This window comes from Musca autumnalis, unplaced genomic scaffold (genome assembly GCF_047663935.1).
Source record: "Musca autumnalis isolate F117 unplaced genomic scaffold, ASM4766393v1 scaffold_4, whole genome shotgun sequence".
NCBI classification, from domain to species: Eukaryota; Metazoa; Arthropoda; class Insecta; order Diptera; family Muscidae; genus Musca; species Musca autumnalis.
In genome coordinates, this window is record NW_027411977.1 from 148,529,081 (window position 1) to 148,556,904 (window position 27,824).

At 34.1% G+C, this 27,824-nt stretch overlaps 1 protein-coding gene across 39 annotated transcripts in view; it reads left to right on the top strand.

Annotated features, from left to right (window-relative positions):
- Shab (potassium voltage-gated channel shaker cognate b) overlaps positions 1–27,824 on the top strand; it is a 394,632-nt gene that overhangs the window by 348,722 nt on the left and 18,086 nt on the right. For 14 of the 39 annotated variants that reach the window (XM_073983598.1, XM_073983606.1, XM_073983608.1 and 11 more), the window contains 4 exons: positions 1,221–1,334; positions 24,241–25,510; positions 26,455–26,648; positions 26,736–27,009. In XM_073983598.1, coding sequence (XP_073839699.1) covers positions 1,221–1,334; positions 24,241–25,510; positions 26,455–26,648; positions 26,736–27,009 — 1,852 coding nt within the window. Of the gene's footprint in view, positions 1–1,220; positions 1,335–4,653; positions 4,796–9,606; positions 10,407–24,240; positions 25,511–26,454; positions 26,649–26,735; positions 27,010–27,189; positions 27,342–27,824 lie in introns of those variants that run through there. The other 25 variants (XM_073983616.1, XM_073983619.1, XM_073983620.1 and 22 more) reach the window with 7 other exon arrangements.

The window sequence follows — 27,824 nt, forward strand, 5'->3', positions numbered from 1 at the left end:
CCATTACCTATTCCTTGTATGAAGGAACTCACGGTTTCTGCTAAGAACTGATTATGGATGTGAACTCAAATCCCTCGAGTGGTAGTAAACTATCCTTGCTTGTAGTTGCAGAATAACAAGGTTTATGCGAACACCTAGAAAGATTCTAGTGCATCCAGTGATGATTCTTCCACTAGTCATCAAGATGGACCGTATGTGATGCTTAGGACTTATTTTCAATTAGGTATTCCTAAGAAGACCTCATCTTCTTAACAACCACTGATTGTGAATGAAATTTGCTGTTTCTTATCTTGAACGACCTGAGAGATAAAGTAATCAAGGGGCTTTTTGACTCCTTGGCTTCGTCACAGCTTTTATAGGAGGTTGTGACATAGCCACATTAGCCATGAACTTGCTTTTAAAAATGAAATTGCATCTAAAGAACCTCGACTCTTTTTGGAGGTTGTGAATAAGTCGTCGTCGTCGTCGCAAATATACACTTTTTCAGTTGGGCAGACGTTACCCACAATCAACAAACCCGTTCCTATGCAACTAAGATGTGTATTTGTGGCGAAATCCAATTCCAAATAATTTAACTACAACCTATTGTAAATAACGTGTTTTTATTAAATTTAAAATAACAGTACTATTATTAAACTGAATTTTTTTAATACTCTATGATTTTTATTTGTCGTCTTTACATAAATGATTACTGTCCACAACTATTATACATACATATGTACGTATTATCTTGAAACATCAATATAATATGAATGCATTAACCTACACACACATATCTACAAACATAAATACATATCAACACATACATATTATACATACATGCCTTTTACTAGTGGATTTTCTTACATGCCTTGTTCTTGCATTTCTTTATCGGCTGTTGATATCACTTTCGTTCGTTTTTTTTTTTCGTTGATTTTTTCTTCCTTTATGTGGTGTCTTCTTGTTGCATTTTGCAATTGTTTCTTTGTTAGTTATACATACCTACATACATATTTAATGTGAATTTTTCGCACTTTTGTATATAAATGGTTCTCTTGTTTTTTCTGTTTCTTAATACTGTTTGTGCATTTTTACTTCCCTAAACGATTGTATCTTATATCTTATTTTCAATTCTGCATTCGAAAATATTTATTTTGTGTATTTGAATTGAATTTAATTAAGATAATAAATTTTGAGAATTTGAGAATGTATTACATGTCCTTCCCACACCCGTTTTGTAGGAAGTGGCTGAATTGCGACGTCAAGTGGCGCTAGAAAATTTGCAGAATCAACGACTGGACAACTACGATCAGGATGTACCGGTGGAATTTGAATGCTGTTTCTGCACCTCAAAGGTATCTAGAAAAAATATTTGTTTGACCAGTTGTTCATGCACCACATGAGATGCACCCCGTATAATCTCTAATGTAAATTGTAATTAGTCTTACAATTGTCCATGTATTGTCCACTTTGTCAAACGATTGGATTGAATTATTTGTATTTTTTGTTTACTTACTATTTTATATAAGTTGAGTTGTAAGTTTGTGAGTGTGGATAAAACTTAATGAAACGGAAGTAAGTATTGAAGTCTCATAACCCAACCAAATTTTAATAAGATGACAGTAACGTTTTTCTGCAATTACACTTTATGAGTGTATACTCTGCACAGAATAATATTAAGTTCACATAGGCACTGTTCAAGAGCTTGCTTGATAATCTACAAGTTTACGCATTTTGATATATTTTGTACACATAATCTACATTCTCCTTTATTGTGATCCAAATGATCTAGAGGAATATCTCGAATATTATCAGCCTGTTTCACTATGTCGAATGCAAATGAAAACGAAAGAAAAACTACTTAACTCGTGTATGATTTTCAAATTTTGTAGTTGTTTGGAAGCAAAAACAAACTCAATATTACAATGAAAAGCAAAGTTTAGGTGTTTTTCGTTCGCATTCATTTTCTTTCGATATAGTGAAACAGGCCCTATATGCTTGTATACCTTATGAGATATTTTACCCTGAGTTAACGGAAGACAGGACAATGGATTGATTTCATGTATTTACTGGCGTCAACAACGAATTCCCGCATACGTGATCGAGTTATTCCGATCTATATTTTCAGAATTTGGATTGCGGCATCCGTTATCGAACACAGTGGAATCTTGCGAGTTTTTGCCCGCCACACATCTGCTGTCGTAATGATTATTTTTGTGCCATAAAACGAACTTTAATGGAAGATTTTGCAATAAAACTAAACAAAATCACATACTATTGTCTTTTTCCAATAAAATTAGTAGGAAAAATAGACAAAATGGGGCAGTTAAGAAATTAAAAATATACTTTCCAATGCCAAAATGCGACTTTTATAGTTTTACATTGTGGCATTTATTACGGATCACAATTACTTTTAAATTTTCACAATGTTCTATTATTTTATACAATTTTCATGTTTTCATTTCTTATTCTGAGAAACTTGCCGCACAACAACATGTTTGAATTTTTCAATTTGTATTTGTATAATTAAATTTGCCATTCCGTTTGTAACACATCGAAATAATTACCGGAGACCCCATAAAGTATACATATTCTTGATCAGGGTAAAATTCTAAGTCGATATAACCATGTGCGTCTGTCCGTCAGTTAAAATCAAGATACAGCTCGCAATTTCGAAGATAGAGCTTTGTAATTTGGTATAGAAGTTTCTATTACTCCTAGGATGTTTGATATTGCAAATGGGCTTTATCGGTCCACGTTTTGATATAGCCCCATAAAACGGTACCACCCGATTTTCGGTATTTTGAAGGTTTTAGCTTCGTTATCACACCGATATGGCTGAAACTTTGTAGATAGACTTCGTTGGGGGTATAAAATTTCCCCCAGAATTTTTTGGGTCCACGCCTTCATATATCCCCCAAATAACGGTACCTCCCGATTTCCGGTATTTTGAAGGTTGTGGCCTCAATATTCCTCCTAAATCTTACTTGTTTGTGTTTACCATACGTTTTCACCGTTCGATAACCGTATGTATCGATAACATTTTAAAATAATTTCGATCGTATAAGGGAATCCAAAAATCTCAACGTTCAAAAAATTAAGTTTCGAGAAAAACATAAAAAGATTACTACATACAAAAATAAAATAACCACTTGGACCATCATTTGTAAAGAGCTAGACAGATATCAGTGCTAAATTTCTGTGCTAGAACAAGCACGATTTGGAGTGCTTTAGTGCTTCATGAACTCCAATAGCTTTATTTTAATTTATGTTAAACTCATAGAATGGATTTTTAAGTACCTGAATTTTTTTTCGCTGCTCCAACGAACACGAAATTTGAGTTGCATAAGTGTTATGGTTCGGCTAATGTACGAAGCTTAATAAGCCCAGTACAAGTAGTTTATAGTGTAAACTGGCGGTATCTGTCGCAAGATGTTTGGTTGGTCGTATCAGATGAAAGACTTGTGAACATGGAACCGGTTTCAAGTAGCGAACTAAAATTAGACTTTAAAATACAGAGTAGAGTACAAATTAAAAAAAAAATTGGTCAATCATGAATATACATATTAGGGTTATGACTTTTTTACAACCTCATATCCCTGTATCATAGCGTGATGAGTTTTGCCATAAGATTACATAAAATCTTAATTATAAGGTGATTCGGTGAAAAAACCTCACGCACAAAATGATTTTAAAATTTGAATTTATCAAAATTATGGTAAATTTTTTGAAGTCACTGAAAACAGATATATAATTGAAAATAAACTTTAGAGCCACATGAGATAATTAAAATGACATAAAATTTATTTCTCACTATTTTTCTTCAATTCTGAGAATCGTAAAAATGTCGTAAACGCTTTTATTCAAAAATATAATTTTTTAACAAAAAACAAAAAATTTAAAATTTTTTTTCGAAGTGACTTTTTTCGCGACTTTTTTAATATTTGAATGAAATAAACGTTATTATAGTTATTAGTAGGCTTATATTTATTCATTCGTACAACAAAAAATAATTTTTTGAAAAAAAAATTTTTTTTTCATTTCATATATTTTTTCAAAAAATTATTTTTTTAAAATCGATTTGTGCGTGAACTTTTTTTATATTTCAATGGAATAAACGATAGCATAGTGATTAATAGGCAAAAGTTCATTCATCTCTGCTACAGGAAATCATTTTTGAGGAAAAATGTCAAAAAGTCATAACCCTAATACATATACCTAACGCTAACTAAAACAATTTGAATGTATCTATATAAATCACTTGGGGTAAGTAACATACAAATATAACATTGTTGTTTAAATCCTTTAAATAAATTGTTTCTGTTTTCCAAACAATAAAATAGTTAGAAATTAGCAGTAACAACATACATGCATACATTTAATCAGCAATTACTCTTTGTTTTTTTTTTTTTTTTTTTTTTTTTTTGTAAATAGTATAAGGATTAATTCCTTAGAAAACACGTCCATAACTATGTACAGCTTTGTGTTTATATTGTGATTGTCCATTAAATAATTGTAGGTGTTTGTTCAACCTATGTATATAAGTCGTAATGTGTAAATTACGGAATTCACTTAAAACTTTGTTCTTCCCTTAATTGATTTAACCAATTAAGTAATTACTCCGAGTAGATTGTTAATTTTTTACACAGTGAAATAACTTGCCAACTATTGCAGGATCGCATTTTTACATTCAATGGCAACGATTTTCCAATGCACGAACTAGTGCGGCCACCACCGTCGCCTGAAAATTACAGGATTCTTAAGCGCATGATAGAAGAAGGACGAGTCAACGTTTTCTATTTGTGAATAGTTTATGGTAACAACCGTTTTTTTTATTTAGACAACTGTCATTAGATTTTTTAATGACGATTTGTTTCATATGTAATATCTGAATAGTAAAGTTGTGGTAGAGGTATTTGCTAAGAATAGTTTTCGCCTGTAAAATTTTTATTTTTTTCGTATTTATTTACAAATTCGTACACTTCCTACCAAAGTAGTATCTCAAAAATTAAGTAGTATCTTAAAAATTATGGACAACATTATAAGCCCTATGTTGTTCCAAAATCAATCTGCGGTGTAACTTTAATTTGAAACTGGAAAATAAGTAAATTTATTAAATAAGGTACGTGAATAAGCAGTATATCGAATAAGTTAAAACTGATAATATTATCCAAATTCGAAGTGGTGATGTCAGATTTAGGAACGCTATTAACAAAACCAACAGAAACTTTATTTAAAACACATTTTCAAATCTGAGTTGTTTGTATTTATTTAGTTATTTAGAAGCAAATTTACCATATTGATGTTTAATGCACAGGAAAGTTCCATTTAGAAGTCGGAATCGGCAAAAAACTTCTATGGGAAAACAAACAACTTTTCTTGGGCAAACATCTCCGCTTTAATTGAGGGGTATACCAAAACAAGAACCTGTTAATTAGCAAATGGTGTCAAGGCATCCCATTGTAATTGCAATAGCTTTGAAAAAAATATTAAAAATATTAAAAGATTGGACTTAGCTCCATACATAGTATATAATATAATTGCACTTCATTTGATGAAATCAAAGAAAATTGTTAAACATTAAACAATTAGACATTGAGCAATTTTAAATTTCGTGCAACTTTACATTCTTTAGTTGTTTTAGGAGTTAGCAGTTTTATGAATATGGCTGCGTTGTAACCACAAAGATACTGAGTAGGTGTAGCAGAGCAGATGAAAAGGTGCAGTGTGCCATGCGGTTATCGCGTGAAAAAGGGTGGTACGATCAGTCAAATAGGAGTTCAGCCTTTTACAAATGACATCAGGATCATATACGTTACGATCTTTCGAATGGGTGAATTACAGGAGAGGTAGATGTTAATCACCTTGGGGAACTTCCTGTTTCATTCTACGGTCCTTGAACTTCTTGTTCCTGAATTTCACGTACGATTGGCGTCCATACATATAATTGATTATCCAACGTTTCAAACTTGGACGGGGGGTAGTATGCTCAACATCCTCAAACAGCGTGGAGAGCTTCAAAAGCTTTTGATAAGCAAAGCGCCACCAACACTGTCTGAGGTCCTATCTTCCTTCTTTCCATGGTTCTAGAGTGACACAACCATTGCCCACAATTCACTTATTTCGGTTCCAATATTGTCTTCAGATGATTTAGCCACTTGCTCACCGACCAACCTGTCAACTTCCAGTGTCAGCTCCCTGACACTGAGATTTATTCGAAGAAACTCATCACGCACAGGGGCGACGGGACCAGCAACAGCCACCCCTGGGAAGTGAGACCGACTTCGTGTATTCGACCAGCGGGTACATGACGTGCGGTTGCAGCAGTGATTATGTCTCTGAACGTCCTCTCTGCTACCCGAATATCAGGAGGCCAATTAGCTAAGCCAATTAGCTTTCCCACGTTTGATGAAACCGCGGTGTTCAGAGGCGATGAAGACAATTATGGGGAGATGGTCTGACCCAAGAGAAACGATGGGTTGCCAAGTAACACGATGGTACTATCTGGCGAACTGTGACACTCTCCGCTAATTCTGGTAGGGACGTCCCTATTGACCGTGCAAAACGTAGAGCTATCAATCTGCTCAGCCAGCACTATAGCCTTTTAGTCATCGCCGAGGACCGAATCCCACAAATCACGATGAGCATTTATGACCGTCAAGACCGGACGGTTATAAGCCTCCTTACATCGACAATTCCACAATTGACCTGACCTCTAAACACTGAATGTACGGAACATTAGAACCACGCTCAAGCGAGAAAGATTTGTTTTAAACAGACATGTGCAATAGAAAAGTCAATCCCCCACCTCCACTACTGGTGCGATCCTTCTTTAGTACGCTGTAACCGTGCAACTCCTAAAATCCACTACTTCAGAATGCATTCTCCGGGATACGAACACAAACGGCTGGCGTTAAATGCTGCGTGGGCGGCTGCTTGTTTGGGGAGTGCGGTGGTGCCTTGTATTATAATGAGTCTCACTTTGGGATGTGTTCACGTAGTAGTCCCTCGCATGGACGTGTTCAGAGTATCCCCTGAAATGGACCCACTCCCAACATCTATGACATCTCCCCGAAGTTTGAGTGTGGTGAATGAGGATGTGACAAACCGAGCAAATATAAAATGGATATACTAGCAAAGTGCCCGCTACTTCGTATGCGGAAAGGATATAAAAAAACAAATAACCAATATTTAATATGGAAATGGAGAACATTGAAAATTGTGTTGTACTAATACCAACTTTAATCAATATTTATTTTTATTTAAATACTATTCGTACCACTTTAGTTAGATTTTCAAAAAAATCCACCGTATTATACCCCTACACATCAGCAACGAGTTTTAGAGGCATTTTAACTAAGGGATTTCTGTCCTCAGAAGGTAAAATATTATTGTAAAAAAGATCAAATTTGGTACCATTTAGTACTTTTCGTACACATAAGTACGAATTTACAAAACTGCCTCCATATGTCAAATCAACACCCCAACAGTAATCCTTGCCGAGTCTCTGGATTCCAGCTCCATCCGTTCACCCAAATCCACATTTCCAAAACTACCTCCATACCTTAATCCTCACCAAAACCAAATTGTACCAAATTTAGTAGCATTTAGTACTTTTCATGCCCATAAGTACGAATTTCCAAAATTACCTCAATCCTACACTCCATGAATGAGCAATCTTTCAGGGCTCCAGCTCTATTCATTCACCCAAATCCAAATTGTACCAAATTTAGTACTTTCCATACCAATAAGTACGAATTTCCAAAACTACCTGAATCCTACACTTCGATAGTAATATAAACTCCATATCTCAGGATTCCTGCTTCTATATCCCACAATAAACATAATTCCTACTTAATTCTTGTAAAAAAGGCGAAGATCAAATATGGTACCATTTAGTACTCTTCGTACATCTAAGTACGAGTTTCCAAAACTGAATCCATATCTCAAACCAACACCCCAACAGTAATCCTTATGCCGAATTTCAGAATTCCTGCTTTATCCGTCTTTATCCGTATGTTGAAATTAAGCACAAACTGTTCTAAAAATATAACATATATTTTAGCTCATGTTTCAACTTCAAGTACATAACTAAAGATTAACTAATATTTCAGTGCGACATCCTCTTGTTAAAATAATGAGCTATTAAGTTGCATTGGAAGTTTAGGACTACCAAAAATCACTATACAAACCCGTTACTTGAAAATGATATTCTTTCTGGGAATAAGCCCAACTGAATGAGAGATGAAACATTACGACGATAATGTTTGTTTTTTATATTTGAATCACTCTATACGTGAATAAAAAGAATTGCCCGTAATTGTGGTTATATCTTTGGGCGGTGATGCTAAAGATCATTGTAATTTTGCTTTGACTTATTCATAAAACCCAAAAGATTTATCACCCAAATGACCTCTACAATATTAAATAAAATTAATACACAAAAATGGTTTAAGATTCGGGAGTTCTTCCACTGTAGATGTACTCAAAAATTACGTGCTAAACTGTTATGATAAAGTACGATGGACCTTCTGTAAGGTGCTTCCTCTTATGAAGCATTCACTAAAGTAAGCTACTGGATGCTATAGGCAATCAATCCATTACGCGAAATACGTTTTGACCTTTTTTATAGTGGCTCTACTTTAGAAGTAGCTGATAGTGGTAGCAGATTTTTGAGAATTTGTCTTATTTATTTTACCACTGAAGCTGTCATAATGAATACGACCAAATTTGATGCTACAATGTAAACAAAGATCATGGAGCAACCAATGCAGCTGTCTCGATAAAAAATTATTAAATATACTGAATTATTATGCATTTCGCAGTAGCGTTTTGTTATTTTATCAGTACTTAAAATGTATTAAAATTTATTTTTTACACAGTACTAACCCTGAATAGTAAAATTGTTTTAGATAATATTTTTATTGAAATAAATAAAACTCTCGTGGTTATACGGAGCGTACATCAAGTTAATTTTTGTAACATTTTGAAATAGTCATGGAGGAACCATTCCAATACTACGAAAATAAGTTCTAAAGACAAATAGAAGACAAGCTAAAAAATATAAACCTTACAATATAACTTATATTTTCATACATAAAATTATGGGCCATTTTCTAAAGTTATCAAGTTTTTCCAATTTAACATATTTCACTCCAAATACTTTCGGGATTTTAATTCACCTTTTAAAAGCAATGTACAGATGTATATGTTTTTTGTCTAATATTGTTAGTCTGATTGTTATGAGTCCGTGTAACATTAATTGTGATCAACATGATGACTGTTCCAGAACCAGCTACCAATTTTTCTATTTTTCCAATATCATAAAGGAAAAATTTGTGATCGTAGTAAATATTTGTATTCTTGCAGTTTCTGAAACAAACATACAATTCAAACTAACTGTTCAATGTATAACTTCAGAACACATAAATAAATTTGTGTTGCCAACACTTTTTGTACAGTCACCTGTGATGAATATTCAATATTGCCAGTGGTCCAAACGTTTTGTATATTGCTTATTTATGTTATATTATTTATAATATTTTTTAAAATTATTATTATTTTGCATTTAAATTAATTTCAACAATTAAGTTATAATTTTATTTTGTTTATTTTTCTTTTTTAAAGGGATATCAAAGATGTCAAGGCGAATGTATTCCACTGAGGGCGAATAGTGTTTAAGGAATAAAGTTTGATGATTATCAAGAAGAGTTACGCAGACATCGAAATAGAATGAGTTTAATATTTACATACATTATATATTGAAAATGAATATATGAATATATGTATAGTGTGAAATCTTATATAGATCAAATGTTCATATATATCTTTCTTAGAAAAAAAAAATACTTTTATATGTAATAGTTAATTTGTTTTATTTTTTTATATTTTTATCTTTTATTGTATTTTTAATCTAAGGAAAATTTTGAAATTTTTAATTAAGAATGAAATACTGCTAAACAACGCATATAAAAGACAAGCAAAAATTCAAAGAATTTTTGGTAAAATCTTTTCATACGTTTTATACAACTAGAAATTACACTTAGATAAATTACATATATAAAACATTTATTAAAACAACAAATTGTATGACGAAATATTAACTGAAGATCTATTTCATTAAACCAAAACCTCTTTGGGATTTTATTCGTATTGAAATAATGGAATAGGTCTATAGTGAAAAAAATAATCTTTTTAGTAAAAAACGTAACAAAATTAGCTAAATTTTTATTAATTTCAATTCATTATGAAATAAAATTGAATGCTTTAATCGACACTGTAAGTTGTTCTTAAAGAAACAAAGTATTTTAAATGTAATTTCCTTCACACCAAATTTTATTTAAACCTATTATTTATTTATTTATTTTTGTATTATTTTGTAAAAAATTGTTTAAGTTTACTTAGACTCTTAATAAAGAATTAGAAAATAATTGAGTTTAAAGTCAGTATTTGTACCCCAAAACCAAGGTATTTTTGGTTAGACTTCGACTCAAGGCGATTTTTTACGCCTCTAAGGTAAATTCCATGTTGAAATATACACAGTTTTAAAATTTTTGACAAATGTCCTCTCAAATATAGCAAAAGCAAATAAGTTAGAAGGTATCAGTTGGCTTTGCCGATAGGCATGACTTTAGACAATCAATGGACTGTGGCGATGTCAAATATAGCTGTACATTATGATTTTTTCGTATTCAGTTATCACAGTAAATTATGAAAACAGTAGTGAGAGTGGTCAATATGAGCTTTTTACTTTATCATTTTATAAGATCCAGAGTGTTTTTACCAATTTCAGTTGAAATTAGCTACCACAACCTTGCAGATATATAAAGAGTTTCGTTGATTGAGAATTACATAAATTCGGATCCTGTTAAAATTATTGGGTATTCATTGTTATCCTGATCAGAGCGATATACAGTTTCCCGGAGGAAGCCCACACTTTCAGTATCAGGGGTCGAGACATTTTTATAAATGTTTTACTTTATCACATTTTTACATTGTTTAGGGGGACCTGGATCTGGATGAAATGTCATTATGGATTGTCCTTGTGTTATTGATCATAACGATATATAGTTTACCAGGAAAACCCATACCTCCAGGTAAAGGTCTTAAAATTTTACAATTGTAACGTGGGCAATATCGTTTTAAAACTTTATACAGTAGTACGCGTAGCTGACGATTGCACCTCCGGATTAAATAAATAACACTGTACAACAAAATTAAATTTTTTCGAAATGATGGGAAAACCCGCTCAGATTATGAAAGTAGAGCTAAAAATATGAGACACGTGTATCGGCGTTTTTAAAGTTTACATCGGAAAGTATCCAAAGTATGATGGGCAAGTTCGCCTATTTCTAGTTTTTTTTTTTCGAAATATTCGAGTTAAGATATCTTGGAATCCTTGCATTTTAGGTATATAGTGTCTTTGGCAACTTTACAGAGGAGGTGTGGGGAATATTTTTGTTAAACATTTTAACCCTCATCCGATTCACCAAAGGGGTCTTTTTGGTGCTTTTTCGAAAGTCTTTCAAAAACTCCTTTAAAATGTGATCATATCAAATCCAAATATTCTACAAATATTGTGTAGAATTTTTCTCCTTTTGACACTTCTTACCTAGAACCAAGTTTTATATTACCTTCATGTATCAACCCGAAAAAAGAAGGAAAACATTTCATCAAAAAATTGGGAAATATTTTCATAATTTTTCAGCAAAATTGATACTGATATTTTCATGATATGTAAAGAATACTTTTGCCTTTGATATCATCTCTCTAAAATTATATTTTGAGGGACAATTTTGAATAAACTAAGACGAAGGCCGACTTTAACCCTAAAACGTGTTTTTCATTTTTAGTGATTCCTGACGATTAGATAAGATTTACAGATTTGGTGTATTCCGAGACCTATAGTAAAGGAGTTTTTGAAAGATTTTCGAAAAAAGGACCAAAAAACCCTTTGGTGAACCGCATGAGGCTAAAATGAGGGTTAAAGGGTTTTAACAAGCATATTCCCCACATCCTCCTCTGTAAAGTTGCGAAGACACTATATACCTAAAATGGAAGGATTCCAAGATATCTTAACTCGAATATTTCGAAAAAAAAAGTAGAAATGGGCGGAACTTGCCCCGCCTACTTTGGTTACTTTCCGATGTAAACTTTAAAAACGCCGATACACGTATCTCCTATTTTTAGTTCTACTTGCATAATCAGTTTTCCTTGTAATTTTTTTTTTGTCGCACAGTGTAATATTTTAGTTCGACAACTTAAAAATATCGAATTTTTCGCCTAAAAATTAAATTGTTGTAATACAAAAAATTAATTGGGGGCTTTCTGCATAGATCAGAATAGTCGATCATAAAAGTCCACTTCTGGGCTACAAAGCGGGGAACAGATTTGTTCGGAATCAATTTCTTTTTAGAGAGTATTCGAAGAAATTGGTGGCTATTTTGAAATCTCCCAGAAAAAAACTTAACTGCCTTTTCGGATACGCATTTTTTAGTTATTAAGTGATATAAAAGTTAAATATGTTTATATGTATTAAATAAGGATAGAATTGGGATCGCATTCGTTCTTACAGAATTTTAAATTAGCCCCATGAAACCTGACATTGCAAATGGGTCATATCGGTCAAAGCTTTCATATAACCGTCAAAACACAGTACTAAATTTTTAAGGTTTTAACCACATTATCCATTAGTCTTCGTTAAAGTCATTCCGCTGTAAAAATGGGTTATTTCTTAAAAATAATACAAGGCAAAACTAGGGTGTGTCATTAGAAGTAATATCCTAAAAGTCCCCATCGATCACATGTGTTCAAATAAAGTTATTCGTGGTCAAAGATCGAAATTTTAGGTTTTTTATGTTTTCGGAATTTTTCTTGAAATGTCGGTTTATGAATACAGTAAATTTTGTAAACAGAGAAATTCTCTACAAGTTTGGTTTTATAGATAGATATAGATATTTTTCTTAGAGCGAACCGTTCTGGAGGTGTAGCGGTTCTAAAAGACACATCATTTATATGCATATATAAGGAGAGTATGCGCATATTCAGGGGAAACGGCTCTGACGGTACCAATAATTAACGCAAATCGAGGTATTAGTGTATTTTGAGATCACTGTAAACTTTGAAGATGTCGATGTGAATTTTACAGAATCCCTTTGCTATGAATATGGATGTGTTCTATGGAGTCTGATTGTATGGAGTTCTGATGTACCAATTCGTTTTTGTTGGAGTCCATGTACGACGAAAATACCTTTGGTTTCCTTGGCTCACTTCATTGTTTTCTTTTTTCACAATGGATTTCTATTATTCAATCACAACTCATAGTAGTTGAAGTGTGAAAAAACGCAAAAAAACTGTATGCTGTTTAGAGTAAATGAAACAAATATAGGCGTTTACTACTACAAAAAAGCAAATTAAGCAAGGAAAAACAATAAAATCCGTTAAAAAGAGGTTGATTTACAAACTGTTTCGTATTTTAACATTATGTTTTTCGCTTAGTCATATTTCGTATATTGTAACGTTTGAACACTGGAGCGTATTATTCTTATTATAATTTTTCTGAGAAATAGGAATAATACGCCCCGATGTTCGAATGTTAAAAATGCAAGGTCTTGCGCAAATAAAAAAATTAGAATAATTCATAAATTTTCAACCGGTTTTATGGGTTTTTACATTTTTGAAAGATAATTTCCTTTTCTACTACAGAAAATAAATACTTATACGGAGGAAGTGGCCAAAAATACTTCCAGCACAAAAGAAATCTAATACGCAGATTACGGCTTTGGCTTGTTGCGAAGATCGTTTTAAGAAACAATGAGGGCAGCATTTTGTCTCCTTTCTCCTCTGGATTGGGTGTACGATATGAATTTTTTATGATGTTGATACAAAATGTCATGAACAAAAGTATCGATTATCTTATTGCAAAAATAGGCATGGCAAACAAAACAATCTCCAAAACAACATAAAAACCTACCAATTTAGCGGCCCCACCATTTTTGTCTGAAACTGGTAAAATTTTTAATAAACATCTTAAAGTGTTCTTCCCACGTAAGTCATGTTTGGAAGAAGAACTCCAGATCCATCCTTTGATGCCAATTATGTTAACGTACGTGGTCAGATAACAGAGTTATACCCTAATATATCCATAAAAACCATATTCTATGACGACATTAGTCTGCGACCCACCACAAATGGCAGCTCCTATTAAGAGTGGATAATCTTAAATCCATGAACTATATGGGAAAAATATTTCCGAGCTGGGCACAGGTTGGCATCATAACTAAAACCGTTGGTCAAATTTAATTAAATGGTTGAATTGGGATTACAAATTGCACTAAGAAAATATACAGCTAACTACAATTCCACAACACGTAATGACAATATTTTTATTTAAAAACAAGTAAGCCAAGGATATAGTCGGACGGGGCCGACCATGTGATACCCTACACCTTTACCCCTGGGAATTAGCTTTTCACAAATCAAAATCGGCTACCTTGCCGGTATATGTCCTCAAAGAATTAATATATCGACCAAAAATAAAATTTGTGTATTTTTCATACAAATATAATGGTCCATTTCAGCCGCTAAATAATATCAGATTATCATTCAAAATTGTAGGCAACTTCTTTGACCTAAACTCTTACCCGGTGAAAATTTCCGTGACTATTGGGGTAAAATTGCGACCTCTAACGAGTTTATGATACGAATAACTGAAAATATTGGGATGTAACTCTGTTATCTGATCATGCACACCAACACAACTGGCATCAATTGAAAGGTCAAGAGTTCCATTTCCAAGGGTAGCTTACTTGTCCGGAATGTATCTTCCAGGAATAAAGATATAAGTTGTATATTAAAAATGTTCACAATTTTCACACGAAAGTCGTGGTCCATTTAACCCTCTAAATATTATCTGATCGCCATCTCAAATTGCAAGCTTCTTCTCTGTCATATACTCTACCTTATTATGTTTTGGTCCATTTCACCGACTAAATATTTCTCGATCATCACCAATAAGAATAGGGATCTACCGACCTCCATACAAAATTTCGTGACGATCGGTCCATAATTGCGGCCTGGAGCGTGTTTACAATTTATAATGGACAGACGGACGGACACACATCTCAAAATCGCTTTATCTCGTCGAGATATGAAGATTTGTATACCACATTGAGGGTCTCCGACGAATATTTCGCGGTGTTATATGAATTTTTACCAAAACAAACTTACAATACCCTTTCCACATTGTGGGTATAGTGTATAATTAAGCTATTGCCTTCTCTAACAAAATCCGTTATAGTATATTTCAATACGAAATAATTTCCGGATATTTTGACGATTTTTATATGCACTTGAATTATAAGTTGTACTCACTACAATAAATTACAAGTCACATGTTCTGACTGTTGGAGCTATTCTCAAGAAGTAGCGTCGGAATGTAACAAAAACAAATACACTCTTGAAAAATTCCATTTCATAGCAGTCAGTGTTGCCAGATGTTGTATCAAAAAATTTGACATTCAGTTTTTTAATTTTGGCCAATGGCTAGAACCACAGAGGTCGAGCCTAAGCAAAAACATTTTTTGGTTTTCAATGCGTTTTTCTACACTAAAAACAGCCTCTATAACTTTGCCATTTGTAACCGATTTAAAAAATTAATGACATGCTGATAGAAATCCATTGTGTGAAAGGAAGTTATACCCGTATAAAGATCAAAATCTAACAAATCCCGTTTTACTTTACATTAACTGTTTCAAAATCAAAAAATGAAGTGACCCATAAAAACATACTTAAGCAGTTATAAAATAAACAAGTAAAAAAGTATCAGTCGGCTTTGCCGACAGAGATATACCCTCAGCCTGTGTATATTGAAACATTTTTTCCCAAAATACGTATGTATTTAGTGGGTTTTAAAAATTTTGGGCGTTGATTAGGATTAAAGATCAAAAGTTTTGCGGAGGAGATACTAAAAGGAATGGATCGACATTGACCGTTATGGAAATGGATCTCCAGCCACAACATATGGTGCCATAGGGGGTTTTTACACTCTTCGGGCTGTTTGCTCAAGAAGTATGGACTTGCCCCTAAAAAACTTTTCCCTTCGTAATTCAGGCAGCGAATGCAAGTTGCTTCAACAAAAATCAAAGTGATTCGATATAAGGTCTTAAAGTGAACTTATCCGAAATTTTGTGTGGGAAGTACCGGATGGAGTGGACAAATATAGTCCATATTTGAACCTGATCTATATCTGGTAGATATATTAGGATGTGTAAAGTATACACCAATTCGGCCACTTCCTTCAATAGTTACCGTACGAAAAATTTTTCCGAACATTTTTGAACTTTTTTGGGGGAGGTACCTGAATTGGACCGATATGGCTTATCTTCAAACTTAAACTATGTTTGGACAAAATATTACTAAGGCCATATTTTGGACCGAATCGGCAGATCCGTTCGAGAGTTATCTTGAGCTCCAACCACCTCACACGGTGTCATAGGGGTTTTTTGCAACTTTCATGCTATTTTCTCAGGAAGTATGGACTTGCCCCTGATGGTACTTGTACCGTCGTATGGAGGGCAGTGAATACATGTTTCTAAAACAAAAATCAAAGCGATTCGAGAGATGGCCCTAAACTGAACTTTTGCGAAATTTTGTGTGGAAGGTACCCGAAGGAGTGGACCTATTGAGACCATATTGGAACCTCATATTACCCTGGTGGAAAGTTTACGCTATACAAAGTATGGACCAAATCGGTCACTCCCTTCAAGAGTTATCGTGCGCACAAACTTTCCGAACATTTTCGAACTTTTGTGGGGGAGGTACCGGAAGGAGTGGACCGATATAGCTCATCTTCGAACTTAAACTAAGTTTGGGCAAAATATTACGAAAGCCAAAATTTGAACCGAATCGGTTCATCCGTTCGAGAGTTATCGTGCGCTCCAGCCAGCAGGACAGACAGACAGACGGACGGACATGGCTAGATCGACTCCAAATTGTCTGAAACACATTTCGTTCAAACATACTTAGGGTCTAAAACCATTATTTCGATGAGGCACATTTTCATCGTATCAAAGTGTATATACCCTCCATAGGCTAAAGGCTGAGGGTATAAATAACGCTTCATTTTATTCCAATAAAATTGGGGTTACACACATTCTTCAGATATATGGCTACTTTTTATAGAATTTGCGTAAGGTGCATGACTATAATGTTTTAACCGAACTCGACGGTGCACAGTGTGGTTAAAATACGGGGTTTGTGCAGCGTTGCCGACAGTTTTTGATCAGAAATCGTCAAAAAAATCGTCAAATCGTCAACAATATTTGAAAAATCGTCAAAAAATCGTCAACATGGTCCAAAACTCGGTTTGGTTAGCGGTTAATGCGATATTTCGCTGCTATTTTTGTGAATGAGACTGACAACATAAGATATACAATCCACAGCAATAAATCTAACCCAATATCACTTAAATACTGCTATAAAACAGCTTTCAGAAGATGATAGTTTTCCTATGGTTATCGAGTTTGAAGCAATGCAGTATGGTAAAGCTGGGTACACATTGCCATTTTAAATTGTAGCTTAGCTCAAATATCGCTTGCTTGACAGTGTGACTGTCCATATTTGTCCGTACACGTACATTTTGGTTGTTGGCAGTCGAAAATCGATAAAAATTTTCATTCAAAACTGGCTGACAACTTAAAGAGGGCATTTGTAGGAAGTTAATAAAGCTGGACTCATATTTTTTATAACAAAATATATATAAGTAATATTTTATCTCGAAAACTTTTTAAGGAAGATTTTCATCTTTTACCAAAACTAAAGGAAAATTTTCAGCTCATGTAATTTGAATGTGGGGCAAAAACTATGAAATACCTGTGCCTAGATATGCCAGATATGTGCCTAAATATAGCCAATCCGTCTGGAAATTGCTATAAAACATTAAAAAACTCAAAAATCGAGTTTGGAACATTGCTTTCCTTAAAATCGTTCGTGAAACTTTGGTCAAAATGTAGTTATAGTCTTTTATTTCATGCATTTCTGGCTTAGGTGAAAAATCGTCATTTTGGACCATAAAATCGTCAAATCGTCATTTTTCAATTTTGGGCCAAAAAATCGTCAAAATGACGATAAATCAGCAAATTCGGCAACACTGGGTTTGTGACAGAAATCTTTATTTTCTAAATGGATGAATTTGGAAGACATGCTCATTAAATGAAGATCTTTAATATCACGAAGTTTACAAAAATCGTTTACTTCTAAATCATTAATCTCAAAGCGGCGGTTCCCTTATATGGTGGTCATATAAAACGTGTACTTATCTTAAATTTTTTTGCAGATATGCTCCTTATTTTGAAAATCTTTAAGCAGGTGGTAACCAGTAGGAACTTTACCAAATAACGGGTTCTTATAGTACTTACTTACTAACCCATTATTTTAATAAGGTCATGTTGTATCCATAAGCTAAAAAACATAAGTTCTATTTATTTTAATAGTTGAGATTGAAAATACGAACTATTGATTTGTAGCCAAACACACTACACCGTCGCGGATGGTCTCAATAAATATATTGAGAAATTAATAGTTCTAGGCTCCCTGAAATTTGTGTATCATTAAAATAGGCACAGCGAGATTTTTATACTCTACACCACTATGTGGAGAGGGTATTATAAGTTGGTTTTGGCCAAAAAGTTCGTAACGCATCGAAATAATGCTCGTAGACCCATACATGTATATACCAAAATGAATGTCTCGACGAGCTGAGTCGATCTGGCTATGTGTGTCCGTCTGTCCATCTAAACCTTGTAATCACGCTACAAGTGCAAATTTTGGTCCCGGTGGGGAAGACGTCTATTGATTTTGGTGATGGCTGGATAATATTTAGGGGTCGAAATAGACCAAAAAGTCATTGGGAGAAAAAGTCAAAGTTTTTCCAAAGCGAATATCTCAGCTTCTATAAGGGGTATACCAAAAGCAAATCTCAACAATGAAAGAAGAAATTATCAACTTTCTAACGATGTAAAGCAGGTTGTTGTAGGTGGTCAAACAAAGAAGATAACACAATAGTCGCAAATAAACCCCAACATTTCATTTTTGCGATTTTAATTCTAATGACGAATATCACAGATTTGTTAGCTATGAAAGTAGAAAATTCCATTTTTAACCCAGATATGCCCATTGCTTGATCGTGATCATTTTAAAAGTATTTTTATATTATTTTAGAAGCAAATGTGAAATAATAACAGTATGTTTATGTTTTTTTTAAATTTTTTTGAAAAAAGTGGTTTTTGAGGCCACTTTTTGACACAGGGTTTTATCATATAACTGGGAGTTATGGGACACAAAACACTTGACATATAGTCCAAAGACACCTTTTCGGCATCTAGTTAACGTTTTTTCGTAGTAGGCTCCACATCGTGTATGTTTTCGTTATTAAATTACCCAATAATTAATCGGTCATAACGCAAATCATTGTAAAAACTAAGCGATCGGTGGCAACTTCGATGAACTAGACCTCAAAACTCAAAAATAGTAGCTCAAAATAATGGAATCACATAATATCCCAAGAGCTACAGATGTGTACTGAGTATATCACCAAAATAAACGGTACTTTGATAAACATAACATATCAAATTAGCAAGAATTTTGTGTGTCCTATATATAGGACGCTGGGCATATCTGGGTTAAAACTATGTAAAGTAGGTTGGCTTAGGTGGCCAAATAACGGAGATATCACAATAGTCGGTAATACATCCCATTTTTTATTTTCTCCGTTTCTATTAAGAGCATTCCAAAAGCAATGCCTTATAATGAAAGTAGAAGACTTCATATTTACTACTTCTACTTTTTTTTTTTTGAAAAATTACGCTACAAGTCGCAATATTGATTGGATCGTCACGAAATTGTTGGTGTTGATTGGGGTTCCAGAGAGAAAGAATTCGGTTAATTTTGATGACGGTCGGAAAATATTCAGGTGCCATAATGGGCAGAAAACGTATGTGGGAAAAATACAAGATTTTATTCTCATGTGAATGTCTACACTTATAGTAAGGGTATTCCAAAAGCAAATCCTGCCAATGGAAGAAGAAAATATCACATTCACATTATTGCAAAGTAGGTTGTCGTAGGTGGTCAAACAACGGACATACCGCAACAGTCGGTAATGAACAGGTCGCAATTTCATGAAGATCCGATCAGAGAGGAAGCAGGTTATTGATTTTGGTTATGGTCAGACACTATTCAAGTGCTTAAATTGGCAAACAACAAATGTGGAGAAAAATTGAACGTGGTGTTCTTATAGAAATATCTCCGCTTCTAATAGGGGAATTCCGAAAACAAAGTCTGTCAATAGAAGTAGAAAAGTTCACATTTACGATTATGTAGGGTTTTGTAGAATTGTTTACTTGTTATGAGTATATCCCAACTTTGGTTAGGCGCATTTCACGAAAAGTGATTTATTATAATCAAGATATTCTGAGTTTGGAATTGATCCAAATTGCGTTACCGAAAGTGACCAAATACTTGAGAAATAGAAAATAAAATCTCAGATATCCCAATTTTAAATTTGTGGAATTTTATTTCTAATGCTGGGGAGAGGTTGAAAGTGAAACTAGACCATCTGAGCTTTAGTAGTCGACATTGACAACTGTAGACAATCTACTTAGTAATTACTTATTTTGGTTCAGCTAGCCCTAAGTCATTATGTATAAAAGCCAGGCTGGATGCAATTTCTTCCTAAAAGAAATTCTTAAGCACAGGGGTAGTGGTGTAGGGTTGCACATAGTCGGCCCCGTCCCGACTATAGTCTTTACTCACTTATTAGATACAGTGCTGCTCAAAACATTTGCAACTGGAATGACTACTTCGCTTTTTATATAGTTCTGAGGTAATTTATGGATTTGAAATGCAAATATTTTTGTATATTGATTGTTTATTGACCGCTTTTTAAAGATTTAAAAAATAATTCACCGTTATTGTACTTATTTTACAAAAATATACAAAACAAAGCTAGGACTCACATTTGGTCCTGCTCAAAACATTTGCAACTGAGAAAATTTGATTCAAAATCTGAAGATATTATTTTTGTTTTGATAATATATTGTGAGTTAAACCTTTTATTTATTATCTGGACACATCATAAAGGTATCCAATTTACTAAATAAATTAATATATCCTTTGGAATCCTGTCGCTAAAGATAATTGTAAAATACCAAGGATTTATTCGATTTTCAACAGTCTAGAGTCCAATTTAAGGCACCGGAACCTTCTATATGATTTTAGATTACTTAATCTGAGCGTATCCGATAAGAACACAAAAAATATTTGTAAAAATGACAAGTTTTACGTAGTTATATGTACGTTTAGTGGAGGTATTATGCCAAAACACCCTCTTATATGACATCTGTGGTAGGTACGTGGCGCGATTTCGACATATTATAAGTCCGGTTAGTTTTTAAATCCAATAAATATCTCGACCTCATGCCACCAGTGCCATCTCTGTCCACAAAAATACCTCCAGGTCAATATAAAACACCATATTCGTTTTTGGTCAACTTTTTGGTATAAGGGGACAATTCGATTATCATTCGTCCTGGTGATGAAGTACATTATTTCAAGTCATATAACTCAAATATTGATTAAAGTCGACAAAAAGTACTCGATTTTACAACTTCAAAACCGATTCCAAACATTTTTTGCAAAATTTATATGAAAAATTGAAATTTTCCTGGAAATTACTGTTTTCCTAAAATGTGTCCATATTGGTACACCGGTATCTATGGCATGTATCGGAGAGTTTTGTATATATTTATCGATATAAAAACTTTATTTAACATCTGTTGATGGTCTCTGAGAATTCCGCTTAATAATCCGCATCATTATCTCATTATCCCCTGCAGTAGATATAGTTGTACATTCACCTCCTTCCCATTTTATAGCAATTTTAGTACTTTTTACGCGCTATACAGCTCAATTTTAAATATTGTTCTGTCCTTATCTTTATTTTTGGACTGCGTTGGATCCACAATTTTGAGAAGTAAACATTTTGCATATCTTTGATACAAATATCGGACCATAACTTTTGTTTTTCTTAAAAAAATTAGAAATGTCTTGTTTTCGGCATACTTGTCTGTCAAAATTAAACATAGGCTGTATAAAATGTATTCCTCATGAAAGCTTTTGGTCCCCTTTTTCTGACTAAAAACCATCTTATACCAATCAATTCAAAAAACTCATCAAAAATTAGGTAATAGATATTCGAACCACGGAGTTGCATATGTTTTGAGCAGGCCATTACACGTGATTCTTCGATATTTAACACATTTATTTAAAGTAAGTGTTAAAAACTGAATAATCATTTTTAAATCTTGAAAGTAGGGTCAACAAAGAATCAAACTGCAAACATAAATATATTTCAAAACACAAAATGTCCTCAAAAATAGGTTAAATGTGATATAGGCATCTGAGTTGCATATGTTTTGAGCAGCACTGTATATGTAGCTTATTGAAAAAAAATTACTAAATAACGTTACATAATTACTTCAATGCGAGTTCTAATACGTCATAAACGGCTGCATTGTAGCAAAAAGAGCCTAATTCCAAAATCTCTTAAAAATAATATTATTTTATTTCTTTAACTCCCACTGGAGGCGATTCGGTATCAAGAAAATTTTAAAAATGCGGGGTGCCGGACTGCCTTTCCTAGTTTGGTGATAGGACTGCTATCAAAGCGTCCAAATACACACCAGTGACGGGAATATTTGGGACTTTGCTTCAGTGACTTTCTCCACCAATTTTCACCTGCTTACCTGAGACTCCAGTTATCATCCTGACCACTCAGGCTACAGAGTTCCAGGTGCTGCATAACATAATACCCAGCAAACAAATTCATTACTAAATAACGTGTACTTTTTGGTAATCGTAACTACTTACTCCTAGTTCATTATTTTAACAAGGGCATGTCGCGCGGAATATCTAATTATTCCACGGCCACTAAGAAATTGAAAAATGTGCTTAAAAACATATGTTCCATTGCTAGAACAGATGAGATGGATTTGTTGTCAATTTCAACACACTCCATACTTTTTATTTTCTTTTATTTTGCTCTCTGCTGGATTTGATCATGTGAACTTCTGATTTGTAGCTAAACACACTACACACTCTTAGATGTGCACCACCAACTGTTCGTTATTTTGTAAACAAAAAACTCACGTGCCGATGGTAAGCGTTGAACACACAACACTCGTATTTGTAATCGGATACACGTATTTGAATCGGATAATTAGTAACGAGCAAAGGAAGTAGTTTTGCCTTGTAAAATTTGTAAGAAATAACCCATTATTTTTCAGCCTACTGGTAATGCAAAAAGTAGCTTGTTTACATAATTTTGTAATGAGTTCTTCGGTTCGTGTGGCTTCCAAATTTTTAAAAATCATGAAATCATCCAATTTTCTTTCAATTTGAGTATTTTTATCACGGAAAAAGGGCATGTTATAGGTATCGTTACCCCAAATATAACGGTACAACTAATGAAATTTCTATCACCTAATGCAAAATGTTGGGAATTCATTAAAAACAACTTTAGCATTTTTCTCACTAAATATTCAATTTGGCCACACTGTGCGTTGTTAATTTTTAAACTTGAAATAAAATTACTCACTGCATTTATTTTCTGCCAATGTCGACAGTTAAATTTACAGCGCGATTTAAATCTTTGTTTCAACATTGCGTATTCAAATATACATATTTGAAATCCTTATGACCGTATAAACTTGTACCAAATTACATGTAGTTTGTACACATTAAATTTAAAATGTATGTCAAAAGGTAAGTAGGCAAGTTTAATCATCATGTTTATTGTAACTTTTCTAGTTTTGTGAGCCTGAAATAAGCCTTTTGCCATGAATTGCTCAAAAATATAATTAATAGATGAAACACAATTACACACCAAAATACATTTTGCAGTTTTAACATTTCCTCTTTTTTATATTTTACTAACGTTTCTAAAGATGGCTCACGGAGCTGTAAGCAATACACGAGTACACAGATAATAGACATAAACACAAATTATAATTTTGTTAATATCCAAGACTTCAACGTGTGTATTGTCCTTATATGTACATATGTAAATGGTTTAAGATAGAGCATCCCATGGGGGTACCTAAGACAAACATGTTGTTGTCCACTTATAATGCGCAACAACTTTTCCATCATCTCTATCGCATTCTAATTGTAATCTTTGTTTTATTCGTTCTTTTTTTCTTACAGGATTTCAAGGAATTTACGGATGCCGAAGGTGTCATATCTCTTCCAACATCGGACTTCCATAAACCAATCTGTTATGAAATGCGACAAGCGGCCAATCGTCAGCTGCAACAATCGCTTCCATTTGGTGGCTTTCCAATTGCGGCATCACCACCCGCTGTCCCGGCCATACCATCAGCATCGGCAACAGCGTTCATATCCAGCCAGTTGCAAATGGGTAGCGGTGGCATTGTGACCACTTCAACCGGTACAACACAAAGCGAGCTATTATATTCGGCTGGCAGCGGAGGTGTTGTGCGAACATCACTGCCATACACTGCCACCGGAGGCCTTGCGCCCATTTCGCAATCCTCGTCGACGTCGTCGTCATATGGCACAACGACGTCGACCACCATAGCGCTGCCATTAGATACGACTCTGAGATATCCACCGTATGTGAGCAGCAGTTCGGCTGTCATCAGTAATTTCAATCATAATTACAATAACAATTTCAATACAACATCTCTGGGAACTTGCCATCCGCTGCCAATGAGCACAAGCCAACAAGGTGTGACAGCACTGGGGAACAATTTCAGCAACAATAATTTGAATAACAATTTCAATAATAACAATGCCGATCTGGCAAGCGTAGATAGTTCGGACACCTATGCCAGTTGTCAAACCCACCCATTCTTGTCACAAGGCGACCTCACGTCCGATCTGAACGACGAGGTTTGTGCCCTGGACATTGACATGGATAATTTGTATATAAATCCACTGGAAAAAGACTCGGCTGGTAACACAACTACCGGTTATATGGTGGGTCTACCGCCGACGCCATCTTCGGGCCAGATACGGGCCCATGTGAAAAAGAGCGCATCTGGTGATACGGCTTTGCGAAATTTGGCAGCTGGTGGTCTAAGTCCCATGGATGATGTCTATCAAAATTTCGATGCACACGATCGCGGCAGTCACATTAGCCTCAATGAGAATCCAGTGCCAAAGCATCGCAAGACGCGATTCCAACAGAGTTTCTCGGCAGCGGCAATGCCATCATCGTTATCCTCTTCACATTCCACCGCCGGCCCGGCACAAATGTCCAAGCCACGAGCCCGTTTTGATGACTCAAAACACTCCCAGGAGAATCTTGGCAGCGACAATAGTCCGGCCAGCACAACTACAACCACAACCAGTAAAAAGAAGCGTTCATCGTTTATGCCCGGCAAGAGTTTAGCCACTGCCACGAAACTAATAAATCAACATCTTTTCGGCATACAAAATGTTGGACCCAAAGGTAAGATCAAAGAGATGTATTTGTGTGATACCTTTTATCGATGACTTTTATTGTGTATATTTTTGTGAATAACTTCGTTTGCCTCGATTAAAGTTCCACAATAAAATAAATATCCATTATGTAAATTTTATATTTTCTCTTGGATTTTATAGTTGGAAATGTAATTCACAACATGTATTGTTAATTTTTTGTTTCGTTTTTGTAAATTAAATAGCATGGAAACCGAAGAGAAACTGTTTAAAATTTTTAAGATTCGCTTCTTAAGAAGAAACCACTTGTGGCCTATTTTTATGGCTTGTGGTTCGATGGTGTCATTTTAGAGATTGTCAAAATGTTCACAAATTACTCAGTAACTTCAGAAGTTATTTAAAGGTGATTGGAACCAATTATTATGTTAGTGGCCCTTAATGCTGTGTATGCCGTCTTATGAATTATGGTCTTTCATTGACAATGTCTCATTTGGAACACGAGCTACATTGAAGCATCAGTGAAGATCTGACAGATCTGTAGCATAATTTCTCGTTTTGTTATTGTGACAAATTTTCCAGAAGAGCTGTGCCATCATTTCGCATTTTGTTATTCTTAAATATTTTCCAGAAGAAATGTCTTGCATCAGTTCGATGATTGGATCATTATGCAATACAGGACCATATGTGTACTAATATTTTACACAGACGTGGTTACACCCTTTAACAACACTATCAAAATTTATTCAAATAATTTTTCTCAAGCCCATCGTTGAAAGCTTCCAGATTGTAAATCCAAAGTCGTGTATTTGTCAGGATAATGTAATTTTTGTAAATATAGTGTAATTTTTACTGATTAATGTATATGTTTGTATTAAGTTTTTTTAAATATTTATTTACTGGATCAGCCTCGATATACCTATCTTTATATGTATGTATATACGTTGGTGTTGTTTTTGCTTGCTTGTAATTATTTAGCCAAATTTGAAAGTAAACATTCCTCATCGATAGAATCAATAGATGCTTCGCCGAATTTGGAACACCATCGCCGATCGAAATCAATACTCAAGAATAAATCGGATGTGTCACGTGTGCTGGCGGATCCAGAAAGTGAACGTCTGTTGGCGGACAACATGTCTGGTTCAGGTGTCTCGGACAATGGCACAGTAATGGTATGTATTACATCACATATAAATATTGGGATTTTTATTCTTGTTATTGCACTAATATATTCTATTTTTCTTGTTTTGTTTTAACAGGGCGAATCAGGCAGTGATTACTCACCGAATAAATTACCTCATTCAGTTTTAGCTAAGTCAATATCCCCACCACCCCTTAGGCATCGAACCCTAATGCAACAACGCTCAGGCCCAGCCACGTTACAATCAAAGCCGACTAAATTTCAAACGCCTCGTTATCCAGCGGAGGAGCAGGCTCTGCGACAAGTTAAACCGGTTCTGTCACGGGCTGGCGCTGCTTCTCACCTATCGGGAGACAGCCGTTATGATTCAACGAATAGAGACAGTAGTTTAGGTAAATATACTAATGCAAATCCAAGATAACAAACCTACAAAGAAGTTTGAATCTGAAACCAAAAAAAATAAAGTGAAATATGAATTTATAGCGACTTTACAACTCCACTAATACAAACTTCTATTTTCAATTAAACAAACAATTGTGAATGATCGATCATTTGTTCCATTCATCCGTCAGTCATTTTCGATGCTGCATTTTAAGAGATACCCACCATCTTTGAAGCATGCCTACTACTCCTTCTCTATCTCTCTCTGCCCGTCTGTGAATATTCTACAGTTATGTTGGTTATGTTTTTGTGGAATTCCCTAATATTTGGTGGTACATTTCTTGTATGTTCTTTTTTCCAGCAACCTACTTGTAATATGAAATGCAATTAGCACAGTAAAACATTGTTTGTTATGTTGCACTTATTCACTGTTATCTAGTTACAAATGTTCACAAATAATGTATACTTTTTTGGGATTATATAATTTTCTAAGCTAATTAATACCATCAGTTCATTTTCATAAATCTTAACAATCGACAGACTCAAATTGCCAAGTTGAAATGTGTATATAAAATAATTGTAATTTAATTTGTATATTAACACCATTTTCAGATTTATATTGAAACATCACAATCTATACCATTTATTTAAGTAAGTGAATCAAAGGTGAAAACAATATTATAGATGACTATGTTGAAGTAACTTCGGGTAGTGCGATGAAACATTAACATGATTAACTGTATACTTTACTTTCAGTCGGTTTGGGACATTATCAACAGTCACAGAAGATGCTTCCCTTCACTAATTTCTAATAATTTCTAAGATC